Source organism: Euprymna scolopes, chromosome 36 (genome assembly GCF_053919585.1).
Source record: "Euprymna scolopes isolate OS-2025 chromosome 36, ASM5391958v1, whole genome shotgun sequence".
NCBI lineage: Eukaryota > Metazoa > Mollusca > Cephalopoda > Sepiida > Sepiolidae > Euprymna > Euprymna scolopes.
Genome location: NC_136517.1, coordinates 58,039,532 through 58,064,463, shown reverse-complemented (window position 1 = coordinate 58,064,463; position 24,932 = coordinate 58,039,532). Strand labels below are relative to the sequence as shown.

Below are 24,932 nucleotides of genomic sequence, written 5' to 3'. Positions count from 1 at the left end.
AGTCAGTTTGTACTCAAAGAAACTTAACAGATTTAAAAAATCCTACTCCACAATAGAGAAGGAAGATTAGTATTAGTGATGAGCTTATCACATTTTGGAGTATATGTATCCTCGGTACACGGGCTGACTACTATTTACACAGATCATAACCTATTAGTTAATGTCAATAGGATGAACAATAAAAACGAAAGATTACTCTCATGGAGTCTTAAACATATAAAAAGGCAAAGATAACATGGTCCATCCATCCAGCGCGCCCATAGTTGAGATTGAACTCACTACACAAGTGTGGTATGATTCAAATCTTGTCGGTAGCTGAATACTTGATGCTTTGCCAGCGCTATCAAGGGTATTTTTTATTGTGACGCTATCACTAGACGGGGTGCCTAGCATGGCTTAAGAGTCCCATCTACCCTCGAGAGAAGGATAAACCATGGCAGTTTCTCAACCTAGTATTTTACCTTGCGGTACATAAAGCGCCTCGCCTTCCCAAATGGTCACCCATCTGATACTGGCTATGCTCAACATTGCTTAACTTCAGTGATCTGGCGAGAACTGATGTGTCAACATGATTGTGCTGTATAACACGGTAGCTGATGCTTTATCACAAAAATACAAATCAAAGTTTAAAAAAAAAAAAAAAAGGAAAAAGGGTAAACAGGATTAATAATGGTTCACCGGGTAAACTTTGCCAGTGTTAATTTTTCTTGTGTTTCCTCACAAAAGATATCCTATGTTTTAAAAAAGCTGCTTCTTTATTTTTGTTTTTTATTTATTTAGGCAATTTATCTTTTAGGTAGGCTTGCTTGGAAAAGTTGTTTATATTGTATACACTTGTGAGTAGATTCTTCATATATCTGGTTGTTTGTTTGACCATATTTGATGAAACCAGAAACCTCCAACAGACACTTTACTATATAATATTTAAATAATATATATATGTGTGTGTGTGAACACTCCTATCGATTTCGATGTATGAGGTTTCGCCACAACTAAGTTGTTTGGAAATCCACACAGATGATTTGTTTATAATGGTGAAGGCTTTGTGTAGAACCAATCACACTTTTTGGTTTTACTACTAATCTTTGTCGCTGCCACAAGACAGAGCACACAGTATACAACAGGTTTTTGCATCAGTTTTCCTTCTCCTAGATGCATGTCTTAATGAAGATCGAGAGTGCATTTCTCTCAGTGAATTAATGCGCTCCCAGATACCAACTTAGAAATTTCTATGACTCAACACGGAACATACAGCGCCTAGCCTTCCCAAATGGCCACCCATCTGGTACTGGCCAGGCTCATCATTGCTTAACTTTGGTGACCTGGAGAAAACTGGTGTGTATGTATGTGTATATAAGCTTTAGTCCGGTATCCAGTGACATCATTTTAATTTTAAATCTTTATTTGTTTGCATTTTTTTTTTTTTTTTTTTTTTTTTTAACTTTATACAGAAAAAGGAATAAAATTTTAGTTGTATGAAAAATAACACTTATATTCTTTAATTAAAAATATGAATTATTCTTTTTGCTGGATATAATTTTATAATAATGAGTTAAAAATGTTTAATATTATCAGATTGTCTGGGTCAGACTAAGTAACTTTTTGCATAAATTGTAGCTAAATACATCATTAAATTGCCAATAATATGGTATAACAAATGAAAATTAGTCAAAAACAAATTTTCATTAGTCAGCTTAAAGTTTACTTGGTTTTATTTTGGAAATCTGACAAGATAATTTCATATGCTAGAGATAACTATATTTGTGTCTGTCTGTCCGTTCAACTTTTTCTAGGAAACTACTGGTCCGATCTGGATTAAATTTTCTATAAACCTTTGTAATGATAAGGTGCAGAAAACTAAGTATTATGGCATCTGTTCAATGCAGCTAAATATTAATAGAATTAGTCACCACAATACCACATTTACTCTAGAAGTTTGGCATAAAACACTCATTCTAAGTCAACAAGCTATAATATTTACCCGTTTTTAAAAGGCTTAAAAAAAGTCTAGCATACATATTGAATTAAACAAAATAAATGGCCCTTTATTAGATTCCTTAACAATACAATTAATGAGAAATATCTTTACAGGAGATATGTTTTCTATTTAAAGCAAAACCTATTCTAAAATTTCTTAAATGACATTATACTCTCTGAAAACAATAGAAATCATTACTGGAACTGAATGCTATTTCTTCATAATCTTTGCTTAGTATCTCTTGTTCTTTCAGTGTGGTCCACTTAAAAGTAGTTCAATCTTTTAGTCATAATATTTTGTGTGCCCTTATTTGTCTCCCCACGATGGCAGAGTTAGACACAAGTTCTGTTTATCAATGTGGGGAAAAAAGTCCAGCTTCCTAAAAAGGGTCACTCTGGATTAGGACAAAAATTTAAATTGCCTCAGTCTAAAAGAATTTCTCCTACACTGATAAAGAAAACAGATGAAGTGTAGTGTCAGAATAGAGACCACACTTTGAGCTTAGCTAAATGACAGTCTTTTTGTGCATCATATGCTATATATGTTGCTTTTCAATTCAAATGTTGTTTGTCTCATCCAATTTTGGTACCGATTCAGAACCTAACCCAAGGCCTCTTTTTTTTTTTGTTTAACTAGGGATGGTACTACTTATCAGGACCAAGAGGCCACTCTAGGATAAGGGTTAAATGTTAGGTAGATGGTGAGACAACAAGATCATAGTGGAATTTAGGTGGGGGCAAATTATCTAAGAAAAGAGCTCAACAGGAATTTATTCACATTGGATTCGAAGACGGCCATCTTACGGTTTGCATTGCGCAGACAGATAGTTCTAAGAAAGAAACTCTGCTTGTGGAATTTTCATTTATTTTTAGGCAATTAGAGAATACTGGAAGTTGTTGGTGGGAGTTGCAGCTAGGTATATATTTGTTGCAAACGTTTTATGGGGAGAGACCATAGATTGGAGCTCAATTGAGCACCTATCATAAAAGTAATAATAGAGCAGAGAGACTCGTAGCACCTCTTCTGTGAAAAAGAGGAAGTAGGAAGGTGAAAATGTCATCACCCACTAGATTTCGAAGATGGTTTTGCACTCTGACAAGGCAAGAAAGGGTATTCTTAGGAGCTCCACTCCAGATATGGCAACAGTACTCCATCTTACGACACAGCAACTTCTGTCAATTAATAATAAGCAGCTGGAAAAAAATTGATGTGATTAGGCAATCAGCAATCAACTGTCATAAGAGGACAAGTTTCAATAAAATTGATTCATTGCAACAAAGAAAAAATTTTGTTTTAAAAGCAAACATGAAATACAGCACACCATTTGAAATTAAGTCTCTTGGAGGAGTAATGTCTTTCTATCAAGAAAGAAGGCCCCATAGCTAGAAATAATACATGCAAAATTGTGAAAGTCTGTAAGATGATCAAAAGAAACACTATTATATAGAACATAGGCATCAATCCAAACTCAAACCATTTGTGATACCTTTCTTGAAAAATAAAAAAAATGTTTTCAATCATAGTTGCTTTCATCTTGAAAATAAAATTATTTTTTTGAAACATTTGTTTCAAAAAATAAATGATAAAATAATATGCTTTTCTTGAAAGAAATTAAAATATTTGTTCCATATAATTAAACTTTTGATAAGTTTTATCTCCTTGTGTTATAGCTTTGTTTTCAATGTTTTTGAATTTATTGCCCGATAGTGTTTGCAGCTGCTTTTTCCGGCAGCTTTTGGATGAGTATCAAGATCTCAAACGAATGACTTCTATTCTGCTTCATTCTTACTTACATTCTTCCAGTTGACAAGAATTTGAACTAATTTTAAGTAGTCCATCCACACTGTATAAGTAATCAACTTTTTGGAAATATATTTTGCTTTTAGTAATACAACAATTATAACTACCTACTTCATTCTTTTTTTTAATCTTAATCTTATCTTTTTATGGGAGTCGCTCCAGACAAAGCATGAAGCTACCTGATGTAAGGAGCTAATCATAATAATAAAAAGGGAGAGGAAAATAGAATCACTTCAACAAGACAAACCAAAATTGAAAGTGACCCAACCACCAATGTTTAATCCCTTAGACCCCAAACAGGCTAGCCTTTCAAGATCTCAATAGGAAAGGAAAGAGTTACAAGGCTGGCTAATTTATATGGATAAAGACAGATGAAAATCGCATTCCAAATAAAACTCTTTGATATATTTACACATCAAACAAAAGTAAATACCATTAGGAAAAATTATTGAATTGAATTAAAAGTAAAAACCAATTTTATTGCATTTTACCGTCCATTTTTAAGAGAATCTTAAACATTTGCCAAAAAGACAGACTGAATTATTTCCTGTTTTTAGATAACTCCTCAAAATTACTTGATTACGGTAAAACTGCAATTTACAATAAAATTAATTTTTACTTTTCATTAAATTTGTCAATAAATTGTCTTAATTTTTGGTGAGATTGCTTATTCTGCTTGATAAGTAAGTATAGCAAAGAGTTTTTATTTGGATTTTATCTGTTTTTATCTGTATAAACACCGAAAAAGTCTACCCCTAAACTTGTTAAGTGATGAGAACAGATTTTTCATATTATCTGGATTCTTGGGACTACGGTTCTCATTTTTAATGTTATTTTCACATTTTGATCGAAGTAACCTACAACCTTCTTCAGATGTATCTTGTCGAACTCTGGAATGTGCACAGAATTTTGAACAGAACATTCTATTTCATCCACAGGGGTAGCATTTTCTTGTTCTAACCGAGTAAAAGTCCTAAGTAATTTGCAATTGTATTTTGAGTGAAGGACTGAACCTTGAACCACCAGAAGAGTGCAACTTGACAATTGAATTTTGCCCAGTACTTTATTCACTACACCAGGGTCTTGCATAAAAAGGATAGATTATTATTACAAACATACTCAGAGATTTTTTTTGTTTTTGTTTGCTGATGATTGTGAGGAAAAAATAGAGCAACAGAGAAAGCAGAGTTTGTCTTACCTTAGCTTTGTTCTTGTTGATTGTTATTTCCATAGCAACACCTCTGCCAGTCAATGCTAAAATGTAGGCTGCTTTAGCGCAGGTCGACTGGGCACAAGCTTCGCGTAGCTTTTCCCACCAAGGAGAGACTGAATCAACACTTGTTATAACATCACTGGTGTCTATCAAAACAAAAAGTGTAATAAACTGTTTTTTTTTTTTATTTAAATCATAAGATCAATTATGCATAAAAATGGCCTCCGTCTAGGTTTTCTTCTTCACCAATCAAATGTCAGCATCCTAAATTCTCAATTCTAACATTGGTTTTTAATGTAAGGAAAATTCTGTTCCTTCAAAAAAGTTTTGTACTTTACATTAAAAAATAAATATTTATCTGCCCCCTCTTTTTTTATTCAAATAAAACTTCCCTTATATTAACAATCAACCGTATGACAAGAACCAAACAATTTGAGTTTTTTCTTATTTAAAAATTAGGATGTCTACCAAAAATAAAATAAGTATTAAAATGCAAAATTATTTCTCATTTGTTTATCAAAAAGTTTTGTTCAAATAGTTTTATTAAAAAATTGTGTAAAAAAAAAACAAAAATAAAAAATACAAAACTCTACATTAAAAAAGTAAATCTCATTGGAGAGAAACTGAAGGACTTGATTTTATGCAACATGCATGTGTGAAAGTCAAAGTCAACCAGTGTTCACTGAAAGCTGTTCCTTTTGTTTCATCTATTTAGTAGGGTCTTTAAACCCTAATTGATCCAAATTATATACAATGCATGATGAATGGCTACACAAATGCGATCATCTTTCAATCAAAAACCTCATCAAAGTAATCAGGTTAATAATCTGATGAGATCTATAAACAACACATAACTGTGTTATCATCATTACAATAAAACTCTGCTATTGTAAAAAGCACTACGGAAATAAATACTGAAATATGTGTGTTTTACATATACATATATCAATTATACAGCAGACATTATCTGAAAGAGACCTTATGTGGCTTTTTAAGAACCTTTCTTGCTGATAAGAGATTTGCGGATGTGAGGAATGGACACTTTGATTAGGGAATCCAACTCTTCATCACCACAAATGTTGCTGACAAGTAGTTTTCATGATATAGCGTGAAAACAATATAGAATACCTTGGATAATAAAGATTTTAATATCATGAAAACTACTTGTCAACAATAATTTTAAATGTGATATTCTTTCAAAACAGACCCAAAAACCTCTAAAAATAAACTTTTTAAAGGTAAGTTTGTAGTTAAACACAATAATTAATGGTCACATGTGCCAGAATTTGCTCATGCAAATGTGATGGTGCATCTACTACAAGTTGCTCCCCCTTAGACTGGGTACAAAAAAAAAGAGTCTCCAAATTAATAGGTCTTGCACTATCAATCAATCTCCAGTGTCTGTTCCATCGTCAAAATGTTGCATTCCTGTGCCTGCATTACAAGTATTTTAATGGAATATACTCTAACAAATTCATAGTATTTGTGTCCCCTTACCATAAATACCCCGACAAGCAGCAAAATTCCAACCCTTCACTGTAAAGATCCATAGATGCTGGAAAGCCTTCTACTCTAATAGATTCTTTCTTCCCAAACTGCTAGACTTTGGGACTCCCTCCCGGTCTCCTGCTTCCCCGACTATACTGACATGCAGAAATTTAAGTGCAATGTGAACTTGCTACTTAATTCCCTACATAGTATCTATAGATATGGTTTCAAATAATAGCGTCTTACATTCAAGTGGCACTGTGCCTTGCTTGGGGTAAAGAGTAAAAATAAAAATAAAAACAGATAGTACACTTTGATCTTAGCTAAAAAGCCACGCAAAAAAAGTTAAATTCAATGAGAAAATTGACCTACCAGTCATAGCTGTAATAACAGTAATTATATGGTGGAGATTAGGAACCTGGGATTCAATACTTCTGTTATCACTGGACAGCCAATAGTGTTGTAACAGGTCCTGTAAAATAGGAAACAAAGACAAACGTTAGCATCATCAGGAGTTCTTCATTAACGTGCAGGTTAAGGGGTATCATGTTACATCATGGAGGGACCTTATGTTGAATAGCGAATAAATGAACTAGTATGAATTTTGACATAGGTGCACTAAGTGTACATCGAAGTGACACAAGGTTTGAGAAATGGATTTGTTCCCATGGTAGATGACAAGAGGAGATGATATGTAAGGTTAAATAGGTCAGAATATAGAAAACAAGATGACATAGAAGGGATAGCATGTGATGTCACGGGATTAGAGTTCACAAAGAAACAAAGGTTTTAAGGAGAGTTCCATGTGAAACTTGAGCGAAGTAGACAAGACAATATGCTGTCGTTAAATGTTTAAAAAGTTGCCAAAGATGAGAAGCTCCTCCATTCTAGTGTTTGTCGTTGTCTGTCCATCTGTATTTAAGAAGTTAGTATATAATTAGTTATGTATGGCACAATCACATTGACACACCGATTTTTGTCAGATCACCGAAGTTAAGCAACGTTGAGCCTGGCCAGTACCAGATGGGTGACCATTTGGGATGGCTAGGCACTGTATGTGCTTTCCGCTTATCTCGGCATTGTTTCCAATCATCCTGAACCTCCATTTGCCACTGGTATTCAACAATGTCGACTCGGGAGAGATGTGGTTGGAGATTACACAACTCTTGCCACAAAAATTTCATGTGCAGGTACCCTTACAGTGGGTATCCATAGTCTGTCAAGACTGAAGGAAGCCATAAAAAAAAAAAATAATTAGTTAATAGAAAATTTAGTCTCTCTCTCGTAAAGGATTTCTCTTCAAATAAACCCTTTAAAAACTTTCAGCAGATGTCTCTAGTTTCCTTTCTGTGCAAAGAAAAGTTTTATTTGTCTAGCACCACTGATGAGACATTTATAACCATAGAAAAAAGAGATGAAGCGAATCATACAGCGACCACTAGATAATGGCAGCGGTAGCCATTGAAGAATCACTATGACAGCGATGATGAAGGGAAAGACAGTGAGAATTAAGGTATGGCGAAGATTGCTAGATCTCATGCCACATCTCCAAGAAACTATCATGAGTATCAACTATAGATTTTCATGCTATGTGATCTCTCCCAACAGTTACCACCAAGAACATTTAGGTTGGTCTCTCCCCTGTTTACTGGGGATTTTCAAATCTTACATTATCTTGATTGCACCACTTGAACAAAGCTTTCTTTCTCTATAGATGACGTCAATGTCCATGAGGCCAAGCTGTTTGGTGTGATACTATGGACGCCCCCCCCCCCACCAAAGTATTAAGTAAAAAGAAAAGAAATAATTTGATCAATAGAACAAAAGCACTGTACTACTGCCACATATTCTGGCTTCATATTTCAAATCATCTTATCACGGTCATTAAATTGCAATTGTTGCAGGTCTGCTATGGCCAAAGGCCAGGAGGTCTCACTTAGACTGTTTCCAACTCTGAAATTTTAAAAGATCTGACTAACTCCTTGATTTCAACATTACAATCTAACCTGAGACATCTGCCGAAGATGCTTCATGGCAAATTTTGCACAATTCTGACCAAATCATTGTTCTGCCATTGCAGATAAATATGGAACATTTATGCCCAGTTAAAAGTACAAAAGTAGAATATTAAAACCAAAAAACTTCTTCAAAAAAAAACTTTGGTGAAAATTTTACTTTAGATTTTATATAAAGAAGACAGTGCTTCTGCAGTATAATTGGATTTCAAACAAATGCATTTCAGGTAAAAACACTATTACATAATTACATGTCATGTTGAAATTAGTTTAAATTCCAAAATTGTAAAAAAAAAAAAAATCATCCAATAGAAAAATAAGTACAAGTAAAACTAAAGTTTCTTAAATCATGGAGTTTCATCATGTTCTAATGTGGAAAACTTAAAATCTAGGGGAGGTAACTGCAATTTATCGTTTTGACTTCCCTCCTTTGCTTTCAATGAAAATCTGCCATTTCAAAATAGAAAACTATTTGGATTGCTAGCATCTATGATACTTTGTAAATAATAGATCTAACATTGGATTTTTCAAAATGTTTGGAATTTACACTAATCTCGACATGACACGTAAGTATGTAATAGTGTTTTTACTTGAAATGTATTTGTTTGAAATCCTATCATACCACAGAAGCAATAGGAAGATAAGAAATTTGAAAAAATATGTAATAACATTAGGAAAACAAACCACGCGTGCGTGGTCCCTTCTTGTGCTGCATGTGAGATGACGGCACAAAAAATAATGAAGAAATAATGAATGTGAGAAGTATGAAGGGCCAACTTGGCTTTCACATTTTCGCCAAGTTTCAAAAAAATCTAATAGATGGGGCAAAAGTTATGGGGTAAAAAGTGTAATTTCTTTGCAATTTTGAGGCATTTGTGACTCCTTTTGAGCTCCTGGAAATGCCGACTCCCAGTGAAAATGGACAAACGATGCAGTTTCATGCCTTAAGACATGTATTTTTGAATTCAGCACTATGGAAAACTACTATATAGACATACATATCAAGTTCTTGAGTAATATAAAAAAAGAGCTCCAAAAAGACATGTTTTTTTTATCGGTAAAAGTCCCAAAGGAATGCGAACCAGAATTTTGCCAGGGTCACCCATACTGAATTTCTATTAAGAACAATGGCCACCACATTTTGGCCAAGTTTCAGAAAAATCTAATGGATGGATCAAACGCTATGGGGCAAAAAGTGTCATTTTTGGCTATTTTGGGGCATTTTTGACCTCTTTTGAACCCTTGGGGACACCTAATCCCAATGTGAATGGATAATGGTGCAGTTTCGGGCCTTAACACATGTATATTCGAGTTGAACATCGTGAAAAACCACTATATAGTCAGACATAAGTTTTTGTTAAGAAATGAAAAAGTGTCACAAAAAGAGGCGTTTTTAGCACTAAAAGTCCCCGGGGACGTGAACCAGAATTTTGCCAAGGTCACCCATACTGGATTTATATTAAGAACAATGGGCTCCACATTTTGGCCAAGTTTCAAATAAATCTAATGGATGGATCAAAAGTTATGGGACAAAATGTGTCATTTTTAGCCATTTTGGGCCATTTTTGATCTCTTGAGCCACAGAGAGCACAACAGGAATTTTTGTAAAAAAAAATTTTTTTTTTTTTTTTTACTGTGCTTATCTATTTAATGAAATATAATTTGTGGTAAAATTTCAGGAAAAACTAATGGATGGTTATCTGACAATAGTCTGGACTAATGGACACACAGATGCCACTAAAAACATAGGTCCCTCTCCGATAAATTGGGGGACCAATAAGGATATGGAGAAGGTAGAGGACAAATGTTGCATCTTATATGATTACTGATTTTTCTATAGCTGCTATTGCTTTCATCTAGTGGTCGCTGCATGATTCACTTTATCTTTCTTTTCTATGGCCATGAATGTCTCAGCTGTATCCAAATGGAATCAAAAGAAGTGGTTATGCCTGGTTCTCAAACATTTTCCAAATCTTTCATGTGTTGTCCCAACAATCTATATATATAAAAGCGAAAATGTGTGTTGTATGTATGTATGTATGTTCGCTTTTTGTGTATGTCTGCAAAAGGATTTTTTTTTGGCGGCTTCTCGAGGCCGTCGCTCATTTTTAAAACTTTATATCACGTCGAAATCATAATATCTACTAGTTACGAATGGGGCTCACCCGTCTATTTAATTTGCCCGACTTTGAAATGTTAAATATTCAACATTTTAGAATCGCCACATATTTGCTTTCGTTTTTCGGTATAAAAAAAGTGAAACTCGATTCGAAACCTGGCCCACAGCCAGTGGTCTCTAGAAAACGATGTAACGTTTGGTCAATGTCGGCTTATCGCTGTTAAATCAGATGGTTGCTTTCATTTCAAGGGGAGCTGTTTTTCCCCAAAGTTAGGTAAAAACAAACAAACCGGGTTATTGACCTCATTAAAAACTGTCCCGCAGAAAATGTTCACTGCTGAATAGCTATTGCTTACGTCGTCATAATGCTTGCCCAAAATGTTAACTCTACGACTTCCACTTGAAGTCATTTAGTGCAGGCACCTGTCAATTCTCTTAATTAAATAAATTCAAACTTCTTTCAGTAACTCATTCTTGCTGGCCGATCGGTTAACGTGTCATGTTTTTTTCATATTTTATTTTCCAACTTCGCCTCAGGGCTTCGGTTCTACCTAATTACCAAAACTTTTTTTTTGGGCTAAAAACTAATTCCTTCACCCTCAACTGGGCACTTTTCTACAGGGAAGGGTTATTTTTTTGGCCGATATTTTCGAAAACCATCCCCTCTTTGATTGACTAGCCTAAATTTAAACCTTCACCACTTCCGGACGCAATGGCAACGATGTCGCATTTTTTTTTTCACATTCTTTTCCTCGGGTTTGAGCCTGCCTGCCTACTACCATATTTTTTTTCTTTTTTTTTTGCTCAACACACACCTCCAAACACCTGGGCAACGCCGGGCACCCAGGTTAGTTCTCTAATAAACTGTCTTGGTTGACAGAAGCAAAAATTTAACATTTTAATTAAAAGTAGTAATTTTAAAAAGATTTTTTTCAAGCTTAAAACTTCTCATATGAAAGAATGTCAGACTATCTGGAAAATGGAATGCAATAAGTGTGTCTCCAGGGATTTAATAAATTGCATAAATTCACTTATCATAAATTAAACAAAAACAAATGGCAGCAACTTTTATTTTTAGTGGTCGGTATGGAATTAAAATGCCACATAGTGACGGAGTCAGTTAGTGCTTCTTTAGCTACAAAACCTCTACTCTTCTCACCCGACTAAAAATGATGATGAAGGATATATCTTCGAGGCCCTATCTTCTCTTAGCCAATGGATAGACAGCTATCTGTGATACTTCTTAAAGGAACAAAACAAGATAGCACACACACACACACGGGACATGGATAACAGCTGAGGCTTGTTCCAACAAGTTAGGTATTACTTCTTCAACATTATAAAAAAAATAGTCCTTACCAGGAGATGTTCAGGAGAAAGTGTACAGTCTTGTAGTACAAGGCTACAGTCTTCAGGCCCAACTTTGCAAGACAAACATTGGTCGTAAAATAGATAACCTGGAGAGAACAAAGCAAGAATTTCATTTTTATAAACTGAACAAAAGCATGAAATTAAGATAAGAATAGTAGTTTCAATAATCCAAATAAAAACTTTAGCAATTCAATGAAATTGTTTTTGTTTATGAAAGATTTGAAGAAATAGAATATTTCTTCCATAAACACAACAAAATTGATCAACATGGTGGAAAATATTTAAATATTTCTTCTCAACCAGCTCTGCAAGATCAAGAGAAATAAAAATTTGCCCTCAGATCTGAATTCAGATTTTATCGCAGCAACATCTTGTCCACACTGTGATATGGAAGTGAAACTTAACACCTCAAAATCAGCCAAAAGAAGAAATTAGATGCATTTGATTCCAAGTGCCTTAGAAAGTTTCTCAGAATCAAATAGAGTGATCAAATTATCAACCAAGAATTCAGAAATCACACTAATCAAAAGGCAGTATCATTAATAATTTGCAAACAATGTCTACACTGACTTGGACATACCCTAAGATGGGAGAAAATTGCCAACTAAATGCTTCAATGGATCCATGATTTAAAAAGAAGCAAAAGACCAAAATTGAACAGGAAGCAAATAATTGAATTATATTTGATTGCAACAGAAAAAAAAAAAAAACTAGGGGGACACTGGATTTGACTTCAGATCCAAAATTATGGTATACTTTAACTGCCTCATGTTTTGCAGGATGTGGGTGTTCCTAACTCTAAATAAGTCTAAAAAATCTGGAAGTATATTGTCAAGGAAGATTTCAAAAACTAAATCTATGAATCAATTAAATTTGTTTTGCAAATAGTGTAATATATTTTTAGAACAAATTTCCAGATAAGATCAAGAAGTGTAAAATATTTTAAGATGGAAATGTTTGAATTTAGAAATAACTGTAATAAAGTAGAAAAAAAGGGAAATTATAAGGGAATTTTGGGGAACTATTCGATGAAGTATTTAACAGAGTATGATTTGTTTATTAATTTCATTAATATATTCTGTACAATCATTTTATTTCAGATATTAATTAAAAAAGATGTTCAAAGAAAAATCAAAGCAAAAGATGAACAAGTATAGCAAAGCAGATGGTACTTGTGCATAATTTGAACCGGACGTAACTTAGCGTTCGATTGGCTTTGCTTGGAACATGACATCATGTGCTCGGGTTTGATTGTAATGTGACGGAACAAGTGGTCTCATATTTTCAAGAAAAAAAAATTGCTGTAAAGAAAAGAAAACTGCTTTGCCTGTGGTGAGAAGTGCATCATCGCCAAAAGAAGATCTGAGAAGAATGGATGTGGGTGGAGATGCACGCACACGCAATGCACCCCCCTCACCTCCCCATGTTAAGAACGGCTTTCGAAATACCCTCTTCATCTACCTTGCAGGGTGGATCGTCATGTTTCCTCAAGGCATGCAGATTCAACAATCATAGTCCTTTGTGGTATGCAGCATGCCAGGAACACCCGTTTTAAGTGGGTCAGATTGTCATACACTTGTCTCCCTAACAGCATGAAACATCATATGCAAGTCACCCTAGTGAGGTGAATCCCAACATGCCAGTTTCTCTAGGATGAATCATTATATATCTTCCCCAAAGAGAAGACAACCATTATTTATGTCCCCGGAAACTAAAGAAAGCAAGAAAAAATATGTACTTACTTAGAGCAGTCTTTTTGTCGTCAGTAATTTTTTTCATCTTGGAAACCACAGGCATGTTAGTTGTTGTTGTCGTCTCACTTGTTGTTGCTTCAAGAGATGAGTTTGGACTATCTGATTGGCTTTCGTGCAAATGAATTGGACACTCAAAACAACTGAGAAAATTTGTTATAGTCATTTGCTGCTCGTTAAACGTAACAAATCGATGCTCAGAAAGTGGAGAACTGTCATCAACAGCACGATAAGCATGCAACTGTCTGAGGATGTGTTCAATTTCAGATCTGTTGCATGATAATAGACTCATTAAACACTGAAGAAAAAAAGAAAAGATTTTTTTTTTTTTTAATTTAAATGAAAAAAAGAAACAAAGTATCTATGAATCTAGAAAAAATACAAATAATTTAGAAATTCAAAAACAAAAAAAAAACATCTAGAAATCTAGAAAAAAATCTAGAAAACGAAATCTACAAAAAATTCTGAGCAAAAATTTCTGAAGTAGAAATTTGATATGAAATGTAAATTTTTTTTTTGAAATGTGTATAGTCAGACAATTTTTATATTTTACAAGTTTTCCCTAGTGATCACTTTAATTCTTGATGTTTTTTTTTATATCAGGATTGATTTTATTTCTACTTATCTACAAGATATTCACAAAAAATGTGATTGGATTTTTAACCTAGCTGTTGGGATGATACCAAAATTGTCCTTCTCCCCTTCTACTGCATTTCACCTTTTAATCTCCATTTTTGTGCTGCTGATGATGATCATGATGATGATATTGATGATGATTCTCCTCCTCCTCATTCCTTGCTTTCTAACTGGTTTCACAGTCTGTAATATGCAACTGAACCAGTGATTATATTAAGGAACTTTATTTCCATGGCATTAAAATAATAGACTAACATTCTTTTTAATACCACACATAGTATTGTATCATAGTTAAGATTAGGATATTGTGACAACTCTAGTCGAAACTAGTCCTCTCCTCCGGTCAACCCTTGCCCAGCAAATAAGAACAATTCATAAAACTCTTTCGATAATCAATGATTGAAAATGAAAATAAAAATTAATAAGATAAAAATGCCAACCTGTTCTAAAAATTCGATTTCTTTAGGTGGCTGACATGTGCAGTTGATTTTGTCCAAGAGGCTGTATGTGTGCAAAAGCTGATCCTGGGATTGGCAGAATTGCAAGAAGAGTCGGCTGTCAATATCTAAGGTTTCTTCGGCTGAAAGAAAAGCATAATAAATTTTCTGATACAAACATTCATTGTAATTGGGTACTAACTTTACAGAAATAAATGATGAGGGAGAGAAAGAGAGCGAGAGTGAGCAAATGATAGAGTATGAGAGAGAGAGTGATAGAGTGAGAGCAGGTAATAGAGATAAAGCGGGTGAGAGAGAGAGAGAGAGAGAGAGAGAGAGAGAGAGAGAGAGAGAGAGAGAGAGAGAGACAGATACATGCAAATACTTTAAGACTAATGTTTATGTTGGTTAGTAACAACAGACTCCAGAGAGAGACCATTGCTACTACTAGACAATTGCTGATTATTTCAAAATTATTTCTCTGTACTAACATGTAATCTTACCAGACCATTCAGATCCATTGGTTTTTATAGTCCCACCCGCATACATTCCCATTATATAAGGATCTTAAATAAGATTCTCACCTTTTCCACTCAGTTGTTTTATGCAGGAATTGATGATGAAACGCATCACATTGGGTGAAAGGTATTTTGTATTCAAGACGCGTTCAACTCCCTGTGAACATAAGAAATACATTTTGACTGATCGTGTAAAACATTTACAAATTAATATATACAGATTAAATTTGGATTGAAAGAAGTAATTTAACCATAACCATAAATACAGGTTTTTGAGGACTGGTTTCTTCTGTGGAAAACAACCATTTATTAAGTTGATTTTTAACTGACCATTTGTCCAAAACATTAGCATGTCCAGTACCACGACTATGTAAATTTGTTTATATTAATAAAAAAAAAAATATATATATCCGTTTTAGAAATGGTATCTACCAAACTCCTGTCAATTTTTGGTCTACAACATGATATACAAAGTATTTGGATCTGTGGAACAAATTCGATTTCGGTTTTAGCTGATAAAAATAGATGCTAAGGGGGTCAACATTGAAAAAAATTGGAACTTGACAGACGTAAGTCAACTAAACCTATTATTTGTATGCATGCGCATATATACATTTCTAGTTTAAACAATGTTATTTTTTAATGCATATGAACATGGCTGAGAGGGTAATGAATAAAGTAAAAGGGGGAAATTAAGAAAAAAAGAATTTCCCTTTTATTTTTCCTTATTGTTCTGATGATATAATAAAGTTATTTATAACCTCTATTCCTCATCTTTCATTTAATATGTCTTCACTGGGCAAGGAATATTGCCTGAATGGATGATACATGGCTACTTAAACAGCTGTTTTATAGTGAAATGTGGAATAGGAAAAGGAAAACATCAAAGCCCAAGAAGCGATATAAGGATTCACCTAAGTTTGTATTGAAACAATCCAACATACCGTTGGATGAGTGAGAATCAATATTACAGTAGAGGAAAACTTGGCATTATTTGATTTGAAGACAGATTGTGTTCAGCAGTTTTCAAACAACTGAGACATAAGTTACTATTTCTATACATCGTTCTTTTTAAGATATGTTTTTCTTTTCTTTCAGATTTTTGGAAGAGTATTCATAATTTTAATTATCTCAACTACTGTTGTCATTTCAGCTGTTATATTTATAATGTTTCAATCAATGGAGCCTCTGACCTTTTTCAATAGCGTCTTTTTGAACTTGATGAAATTTTGAACCAAACCTCTATGGCTGTATATTTTTCTCATTCACAGGCAACATTAATTGGAACAAATACATTGAAGACGTTGCCAAGGTTGCTGTAAAAAAATTAGGCTCCTACTACCATGCTAAAAAATTACTCACACCAGAACATATAATATATATTTACGAAGCTACAATTCGCCCATACATGGAGTATTGTTGCCACATCTGGGTTGGTGCATCTACCACGAGCCTCTCACCTTTGAGGTCCAAAAGAGTCTCAAATCTAATAAGTCCCACACTATTGACCAAGCTCAAACACCTGCCCCATCACAATGTTGCATCCCTGTGGCTGTTTTACAAGTATTTTAATGGAATGTTGTCTGATGAACTCATAGCACTTGTGCCCCTTCAACATCCATATTCTTGACTAACTTGACAAGCAACAAAATTCCACACTTTCACTTAAGGTCCCTGGATGTCACACAACCTTCTACTCTAATAGTTTCTTCCCTCAAATTGCTAGATTTTGGAATTCCCTCCCTATTTCCCACTTCCCTTGCTGTACTAACCTGCAGAAGTTTAAATATGTGAACAGACATCTTGCTGTTCAACTCTCTACAATCTTCTGTTAGACATAAATCCAAATAGTAGCCCCTTATATTCCAAGTGGCAATATGCCTTATTAAGGATGAAAAAAAGGGGGTGTGAAATAGATTTAGAACCACTTCGAATAGTTGACTTATCAATTGCACTGCCTGTGGGAAGCTATGTTTGTCATTTACTGATCTCAAAAATCATCTGCGAAAGCACGCACAACATTCGTGAGAGTAGAAATAATCGACAATGCCAAATCAGTGGTAAGACCTGTCGCTGTTTGGTAGAACTGAAAAGTCATTTCCGAGTGTACAAAACTTAAAAAATCTCTGAAGGATGGTCATATTCGATACTCGATGTAGACAGTATATATATATATATATATATATATATATATATATATATATATAGTAAGTTATAAAATGTATATGGTGATTAAGCTACACTGAATATTCCGCGTTTCATCCACTCGAGGATTCTTCAGGCTTATGCGGATGAAATGCGGAATATTCAGTGTAGCTTAATCGCTATATACATTTTATAACTTATTAACTAGCTCTACCTACGTATTGAGCACTTTTAAATTAAATACTTAAAGTTTACGCATAAATCTATATTTTCGTATATTAATTTTATGTGAGTAAATTAAGTAGTAGTTCATATATATATATATATATATATATATATATATATATATATATGATGAAAATTATAGAAATAGTATTCCAATATGATAAAGAGAAAAATGAAAATCCAAAATTATATATTCATCAATGCTTTGTCTTTATTTCAAGACTTCCTCGGGATGACTGATTTGAAGAAATAAAATACAAGTACAATATTTCAAAATATTCTTGCTTTTGTTCTTTTATTGAACAAAACATAGTTATGAGAATTCAAAATATGTAATGCGTTTATGACATGGAATAAGTAATTTTTTTTCTTAATAACAATAATCTAAGTCATTACCTTCTTTTTTATATAATAGATAACACTGGAAATGGCTGAAAAATACTCCCAAAGAATAAATACTTTTGTTTCAACTTAGATATTATTCATTCAAGGCAACACCAATTAAGAATATACTAACTTTGTAGGTGTTTGTTTTGTAGTTTTTTATACTTTTATCTGGACATATACACATACATGCATTACAACTGCCTTTTAAATGATAGATTAACTATCCAAGTAAGAGTTATGAAGCATTATAACATTTTTTTTTTAATAATCTTGCTTTCTTTAAATGGTAGCAGCAAACAAAACATTTTAAATAGGAATGTAATCAACTGTATATATGAAGCGCTGACCCAACGCTGTCTGCTGTGGTTCTCTTTTCATTAATCTTTCATTCTCATTCTTGCCAAGTCGTCTCTTACCATTGGCAATTACTGAGGACAAGCACTGGTTCACAAATATGAAAATAAACAAACTCAAGAGAAACGAAAGACCCTCAACACATTCTGTAGATATCAATTGTACTGTGTGTGTGTGTGTGTGTGTGTGATACCATCGACCTTCTAAATGCTAATGTCCACATCTTAGGTCTCTGTGCAAACCATGTTCATCAATTGGTTGATCAATTCATCATCTACTCAGCCATAACCTGCATTTAACTGTCCCAAACTGTAAACTGTCCTCAACAGTTGCAAACTAGAGATTGTTTGTAGACTGTAAACTATTGCAAAAATCACTCCCACTCCTAAAAATAACTCTAAATATGTTTACCTCTATATACAATATTTTGTCCTAGTTACCAGCATACCATGATTAACTATCCCATTTCAGATGTCTTTGTGTTCCTTAGCGATTTACCTCTCTCACACTTTTTATACTTTTATTTGGCTGATAACTATTTTCTGTTTTCATTAAAGTGTTATCTCTTTTTTTTCCACTTCCTTACACTTTGGGGAGTGGGAATGTCCATAATATCACATACATTCCTCTTCAAAAGGTTTCAACATTGTTTAAAAGATTCAAACAATAGACATACCTGCTGAGCTATGCTTGCTATTTTCATATCCAGTAGAATATCTTTTACTGTATTTTTTACAGATTCTTGAAAACAAAAAACAAAAATGCTGGCATTAGACCATTATTTAGTAAATATGAGAAGAACATGGAAACAAATAAAAATAAAAAAATAAAAAAGTAGACAAAAAATGAACAAAGAGAAATAGGTTAAAAATCAAAAAAAAATTGATAAAAAGATTTTTCTTTTTAATCAGATGAAAGAAGAGACTGATGAAAAAAATTAAAGAAAAAAAAAAACAGAAGAAACAAATGAAAAGAAACAAAGTGAAAGTGAAAAAAATGAGACAAAAATGAAAAAAAATAAATAAATAAAAGTGACAAAAAGTTAAATAAATGATGTGAGCAATGAAATATGTAACTAACTTTTTAAAATTGATCTTGGTTCCTCTCTTGGTTGAATATTTAAAAGCAAGTACATAAGTACATTATTTTATTGGTGATTGAACATGTTATGACAATGAAATGATTAACTTCAATCAAGAAGTTTCTTTTATGTAATTATCTATTTCGGTATTTATTGAAAATAATAGCGATATATGTATCATTTTTAAGCGATTAATAGGAATTTGTGGGATCAGAAAAAATTGGTTGAAATATGTACTAGCCAAATACCCAGCGTAGCCTGGGATTGGATTACATAGTTGGATATATGTACTAGCAAAATACTCGGCATAGCCTGGGATTGGATAAAATAGGTATATATGTACTAGAAGAATACCCAGCGTCGTCCGGGATTATATGACATAGGTGGATATATGTACTAGCAGATTACCTGGCATGGCCCGGGATTGGATAATGTGGGTTGTAATTATGAAAAATAATTGTCAAAATTTGTAACATATCCAAGAATTATGGAATTCAACGAGATACGTCCACATATATACTTACTGATTACCCAGAGTCACCCGGGGTTGAATGAGATACATGCAAATGTATGCAAGCAGAATACACGGGCGCCTGGGATCCAATGAGATGGATGCAAATACATACTAGCATAATACCTGGCGTTGCCTTGGATTGAATTAGATTGATTGAAATATATACTAACAGAATACCTTGCGTCGCCCAGGATTTAATGAGATTGATTGAGATATATACTAGCAGAACACCCGGCATTGCCCAGGATTAAATTAAATAGGTGAGAATATATATTAGCAAAATACCTGGCATCACTTTGGATTGGATGAGATAGGTGAAAATATATATGAGCAGAATACCCTGCATCGACCTATATTGAATGAGATAGGTGGAAATATATAGGAGTTAATAATGCAGGTGCAAGTAAATACTAACAGAATACTTGGCATCGCCTATGATTAAATGACATAGGTACAAATACCGAATAGACAAATACATTGTATTAGATAGCTGCACTTATACACTAGCAGAATACCCAGCGTTACTCAAGCTTGAATGAGATACGTGAGATAATTTATTTGCAATATCCCCGGCATTGCCTGGGATTGAAGGAGTTGATGGAAATATATATTAGCAAAATTCCTGGAGATGCCCAGGATTGAATGAGATAGGGGAAAATATATATTAGCAGAATAATCAGCGTTGTTCTGGATTAAATTAGGGTGGTAGAATATAAAGTTTGTACCGGAAATAGTTTAAACAATTTTCTATCTCAAAATTACTTTATTTGTGAAGCCGATTCCGGATATGGCTTAAATAGTTTAGGATCTCAAAATTAGATTAATACATATATATTGTTGGTTTGTTATGAAAGTTTACTAGGCCAGCTTCTTTAGGGGGTGATCTGTATATTTTAAAAATGTAATTATCCGGGAATGATGTGATGGTTGTAGTAGTGGGTAGAAAGAAGCACGATTATGTTAATTTTAAACGTGCTCTTGAGTTATCTTTTGGCGGTTGGGTTGGAGAAAGTAATGTCCGTTTTGAGGTAACAAAAAGTATGTGAAATTGTTTCATATATGCATTGAAATTACCCGTCTTAGTGTAGGTAAAATTATTTTAAATATGTGTTGTATATTACCCGTCCTTGCAAAGATAAAATCATTTCATATACATGCTGTAAATTACCTACCCTGGGTAAGATACACTTATTTCATACATCTAATACCCGTCTTAGGTAAAATATTCTTTTGCTCGAAATAGCAAATGATACATAGACATTAAAAATTCCTCTCTCCTAAGAATAACAAATATATTCAAAATCAAATTCAATTTTCTCATTGTTTATACGGTCCCGAGCAACACCGGGTAGCCCCGCTAGTCTATAATATAAAAGTGAAAATGTGTGTGTGTGCATTTTATTTTTATATGTCCACCAAAGGCTTGGGGGGGGGGGGGCGCTTGCAGAGGTCACTAAATCTTACAACTTTTTATACACTGTCTAGATTATAATATGTCCGATTTATGAAACGAGGTCGTCTGAATCTTTTATTATGTTACAAAATTCACGCTGTGATCTCATTTTCTCTACTGCTATGGCGTGATGTTTGACCTAGGAAACCACACATTCACGTTCGTTTAACCACCTGCTTTTTTAAACGTTTAATTTCACCCTTCCTCACTTCTCTGCCTGTGTAGCATTGTGGTAAGTTGCCAGGCTTTTTGCCTCAAGGCTTTGGGTTCGAACCCACCTTCCTACCAAATTTTTTTTTTCTTCTTTTACACTTGAGCAATGCCGGACACCACCGCTAGTCTATAATATAAATTTCACCAGTCTATTTAAATGTATGTATGTATGTATTTATGTCTGCCTAAAACTTTTGACAGAGGTGACGGATTTTCATGAGATCAGTATAGTTTTGAAGCTCGACTCTTCGGACGACAAATATCGAAAAATTGGCTAAAAACATTAATTCCTTCACCCTCAACTGGGCACCTTTCTACAGAAAGGGGTCGCTTTTTTTCGTCAATATTTTCAAAAGTCATCCCCTCTTTTCGATTGACTATCCTTAATTTAAACCTTCATCACTTCCGGTTTGGTGATGGGCGTAACAACAAAGACGTCACTTCTTTTTCACATTCTTTTCCTTCTTCGTGGTACGGGTTCGAGCCTACCTGCCTACTAACGCTTTTTTTTTTTTTTTTTTTTTGCTCAACACACACCTCCAAACACCCGGGCAATGCCGGGCACCCAGGCTAGTTACAACATAAATCTAGTAAATATGAAGTTAAGTTATTTCCATTTGCTGCTTGACATTTACTTTTTTAAAGACCATCACTTTTTGGATAGTCATAAAATTTGATTTTCTTATATAAAAATAAAACTAATTGATTAATTTACGTGATTTTTGGAATATATTTTTGTTGCAGGTACATTCACCATCAGAATTTTCTTTATTTGTTTTTTTTTTATATACGGCAACTTTTGGACAAGATACAAAAATTTATTTACTGGCTCAATCAATTAGAATGCCATACTTTGAGACAAAAAGGTTATGAGTTTAAACCTTTTTCGATCATAAGTTTTGTGCTAAAATACATCAGATTTTTTTTTGATTTTTTGTTTTTTTAATATAGTATAAATTCTGGATAAGAACCAAATTATCTCCCTTATACATACATGATGGTTTAAACCACAACAAGTGACATTCTGTCTTTATAACATTTCTCCTTTTACTTTTTCCATCCCAATCAGTGAATAGAAAAAGGTTATGAAAACGAAATTCCTTTTTCATAACTGTTGAATATTGAAAAATAAATGTGTCTTATAAAATTAGTACCCGGTTATTCAAGTAACAGTATTAGGACTGATTGTAAAGGTAAAAAATTCCTCCATCCATCCTATATTTATGACTAATAAAAATAAAATCTTGGTTCGGATTAAATATAAAAATCACTGAAACATTTAAAAACTAGATTTTTTTTTTTTTTTTAACACAGACCAATAGCTATCTTGTCTATCAAAACAGATTTTATATGTAACTTGGAGCAGAAAAAAAAATTGATCACAACATTATTGAGAGAAAAACTAACTATACTTCATATATAAGATATTTATATGTGTGTAAAGATATAAAAGTGTGTTATAATGGAGATTAAGAGTCTTAATAGATAGAAACTTACCTGTTTCTTCAAGGTTTTCTTTCAAAATAGTTTTCAGTTTTTTAAGCAGGTGTAAATCACGGGCTCTTTTGCTACTCTTGTCACTGCAGAAAATTGAGATAAAATAAGAAAAATTGATGATCAAAATAAAAACTTAATAAATTAAAATATTTATTAATTCATCAAACAATTCAAACAAGAAATTATAATAAATAAAGAATCCATAATCCATGGACTTTTAAAGATAGGCTCTGTTCATAAGGGAGTAAACATATTTGAAAATATATTTTTAAAAAATTAGCTTTTTATTATCTTCATAGGTCATAATTTTAAGATTATATATATATATATATATATATATATATATATATATATATATATATATATATATATATGAGACACACACACTATTATATAAAAAGAAATTTGTCTGCATGTGTGTGTGTGTATGAGATCATTCCCTATGCACTCAAAAACGGCTGGACCGCTTTTTTTAAAATTTTATACAAAGGTACTCTATGTGCCTGGCAGTGTTCTTAGATAAGTTTTGTATCAGAATGCCTTTGATAAGTATTGATAATCAAAATAATCAGATAAAAGGAAATGGTGATTTCGACCAAAGTTAATATCTTACACAGCCCAACATCACAAGTGCATTTTAGAAGTTTTATTAGCACACAAGCTGAAAGGCCTGGCATATAAAATCAACAGTAGGTTCTTTGATATGACAGGAGCACGTTCAAGATGAATGTTTCTGTTTAGAGCACAATAGAACCATGATACTTGACTTTTGCATTTTAAACTTTAATTCAAGACATTATATATAAAAAATAATTTTATAAAATCAGCAGTAGGTTCTCTACAGTGCAATGTAGACTAAAATGTATTGCGAATTAAGTCACTGCAAGAGGAATGTTAAGGTTCCTCCCAGTGTACTTCAATGGGTCCCAAATTAGAGCGGGCGATCAATCGATTTGATTGAAAAATGCCAATAAAAATATGGGAGTGTTAAACATTTGTTGATCCGCATTCAATTTTAGGCAACGTTGGGTCTCCCTGCTAGTATATATATATATATATATATATATATATATATATTTCTTAAATGGAAATCAGTCCAATCAAGGCAAAAGTGACTTGCTGTAAGAAGCTAACAAGAACAAAAAATAATTATTGCAAAGACGGAAGATGTCTATTGGCCTTAGTCTTGAAAAGACCCAGATTGTAAGTAGGGAGAAAACAAAGTTCCACAAGCCAACAATTCTTGAAGAGAAGCTACTGAAATAAGAAGTTGTACTACAGTGGTACTAAGACAGCAAATTGATAGAGAAACGGGCTAGAACAAATAAAGCTGGGAATAGATCAAACAATTCCACATGCAATAATAGTATTTATGAAAAAAAAAAAAACTGAGACTAACAACATAACATTTGTGAAAGAGAGTGCAGAGAAGGGAAAAAAAAAAAAAAGGTGGAATCAATCAAATTACAGCTATATTTCTGCACCTTATCAAGAACCCTCAAATGAGAGAGATTCGCCAACTCAAATATGACAACAGTACTCGATATAATGAACAAAGTCAATTTCTCCAAAGTAAACGATAAGAATCACCTTTTATTGTACATAAAAATCTCAAACTAAAAAGTGAAATGCATTGAGGCTAATTCAAGTAGTTCCATATAAAGGTGGATAATTCGGTTGTTTGAGAGGAGAAAACAGAACATTTCTTCCGCAGACTTATCTGACATAAGTCCAATA

At 33.3% G+C, this 24,932-nt stretch overlaps 1 protein-coding gene across 10 annotated transcripts in view; it reads right to left on the bottom strand.

The window, feature by feature from the left end:
- LOC145260522 (rab3 GTPase-activating protein non-catalytic subunit-like) overlaps positions 1 to 24,932 on the bottom strand; it is a 173,746-nt gene that overhangs the window by 70,679 nt on the left and 78,135 nt on the right. For all 10 annotated transcript variants that reach the window (XM_080118664.1, XM_080118666.1, XM_080118667.1 and 7 more), the window contains 8 exons: positions 23,196 to 23,278; positions 19,114 to 19,178; positions 15,393 to 15,483; positions 14,812 to 14,951; positions 13,727 to 14,033; positions 11,973 to 12,070; positions 6,852 to 6,951; positions 4,977 to 5,137 (listed from right to left, as the gene is read on the bottom strand). In XM_080118664.1, coding sequence (XP_079974790.1) covers positions 4,977 to 5,137; positions 6,852 to 6,951; positions 11,973 to 12,070; positions 13,727 to 14,033; positions 14,812 to 14,951; positions 15,393 to 15,483; positions 19,114 to 19,178; positions 23,196 to 23,278 — 1,045 coding nt within the window. The remainder of the gene's footprint in view (positions 1 to 4,976; positions 5,138 to 6,851; positions 6,952 to 11,972; positions 12,071 to 13,726; positions 14,034 to 14,811; positions 14,952 to 15,392; positions 15,484 to 19,113; positions 19,179 to 23,195; positions 23,279 to 24,932) is intronic.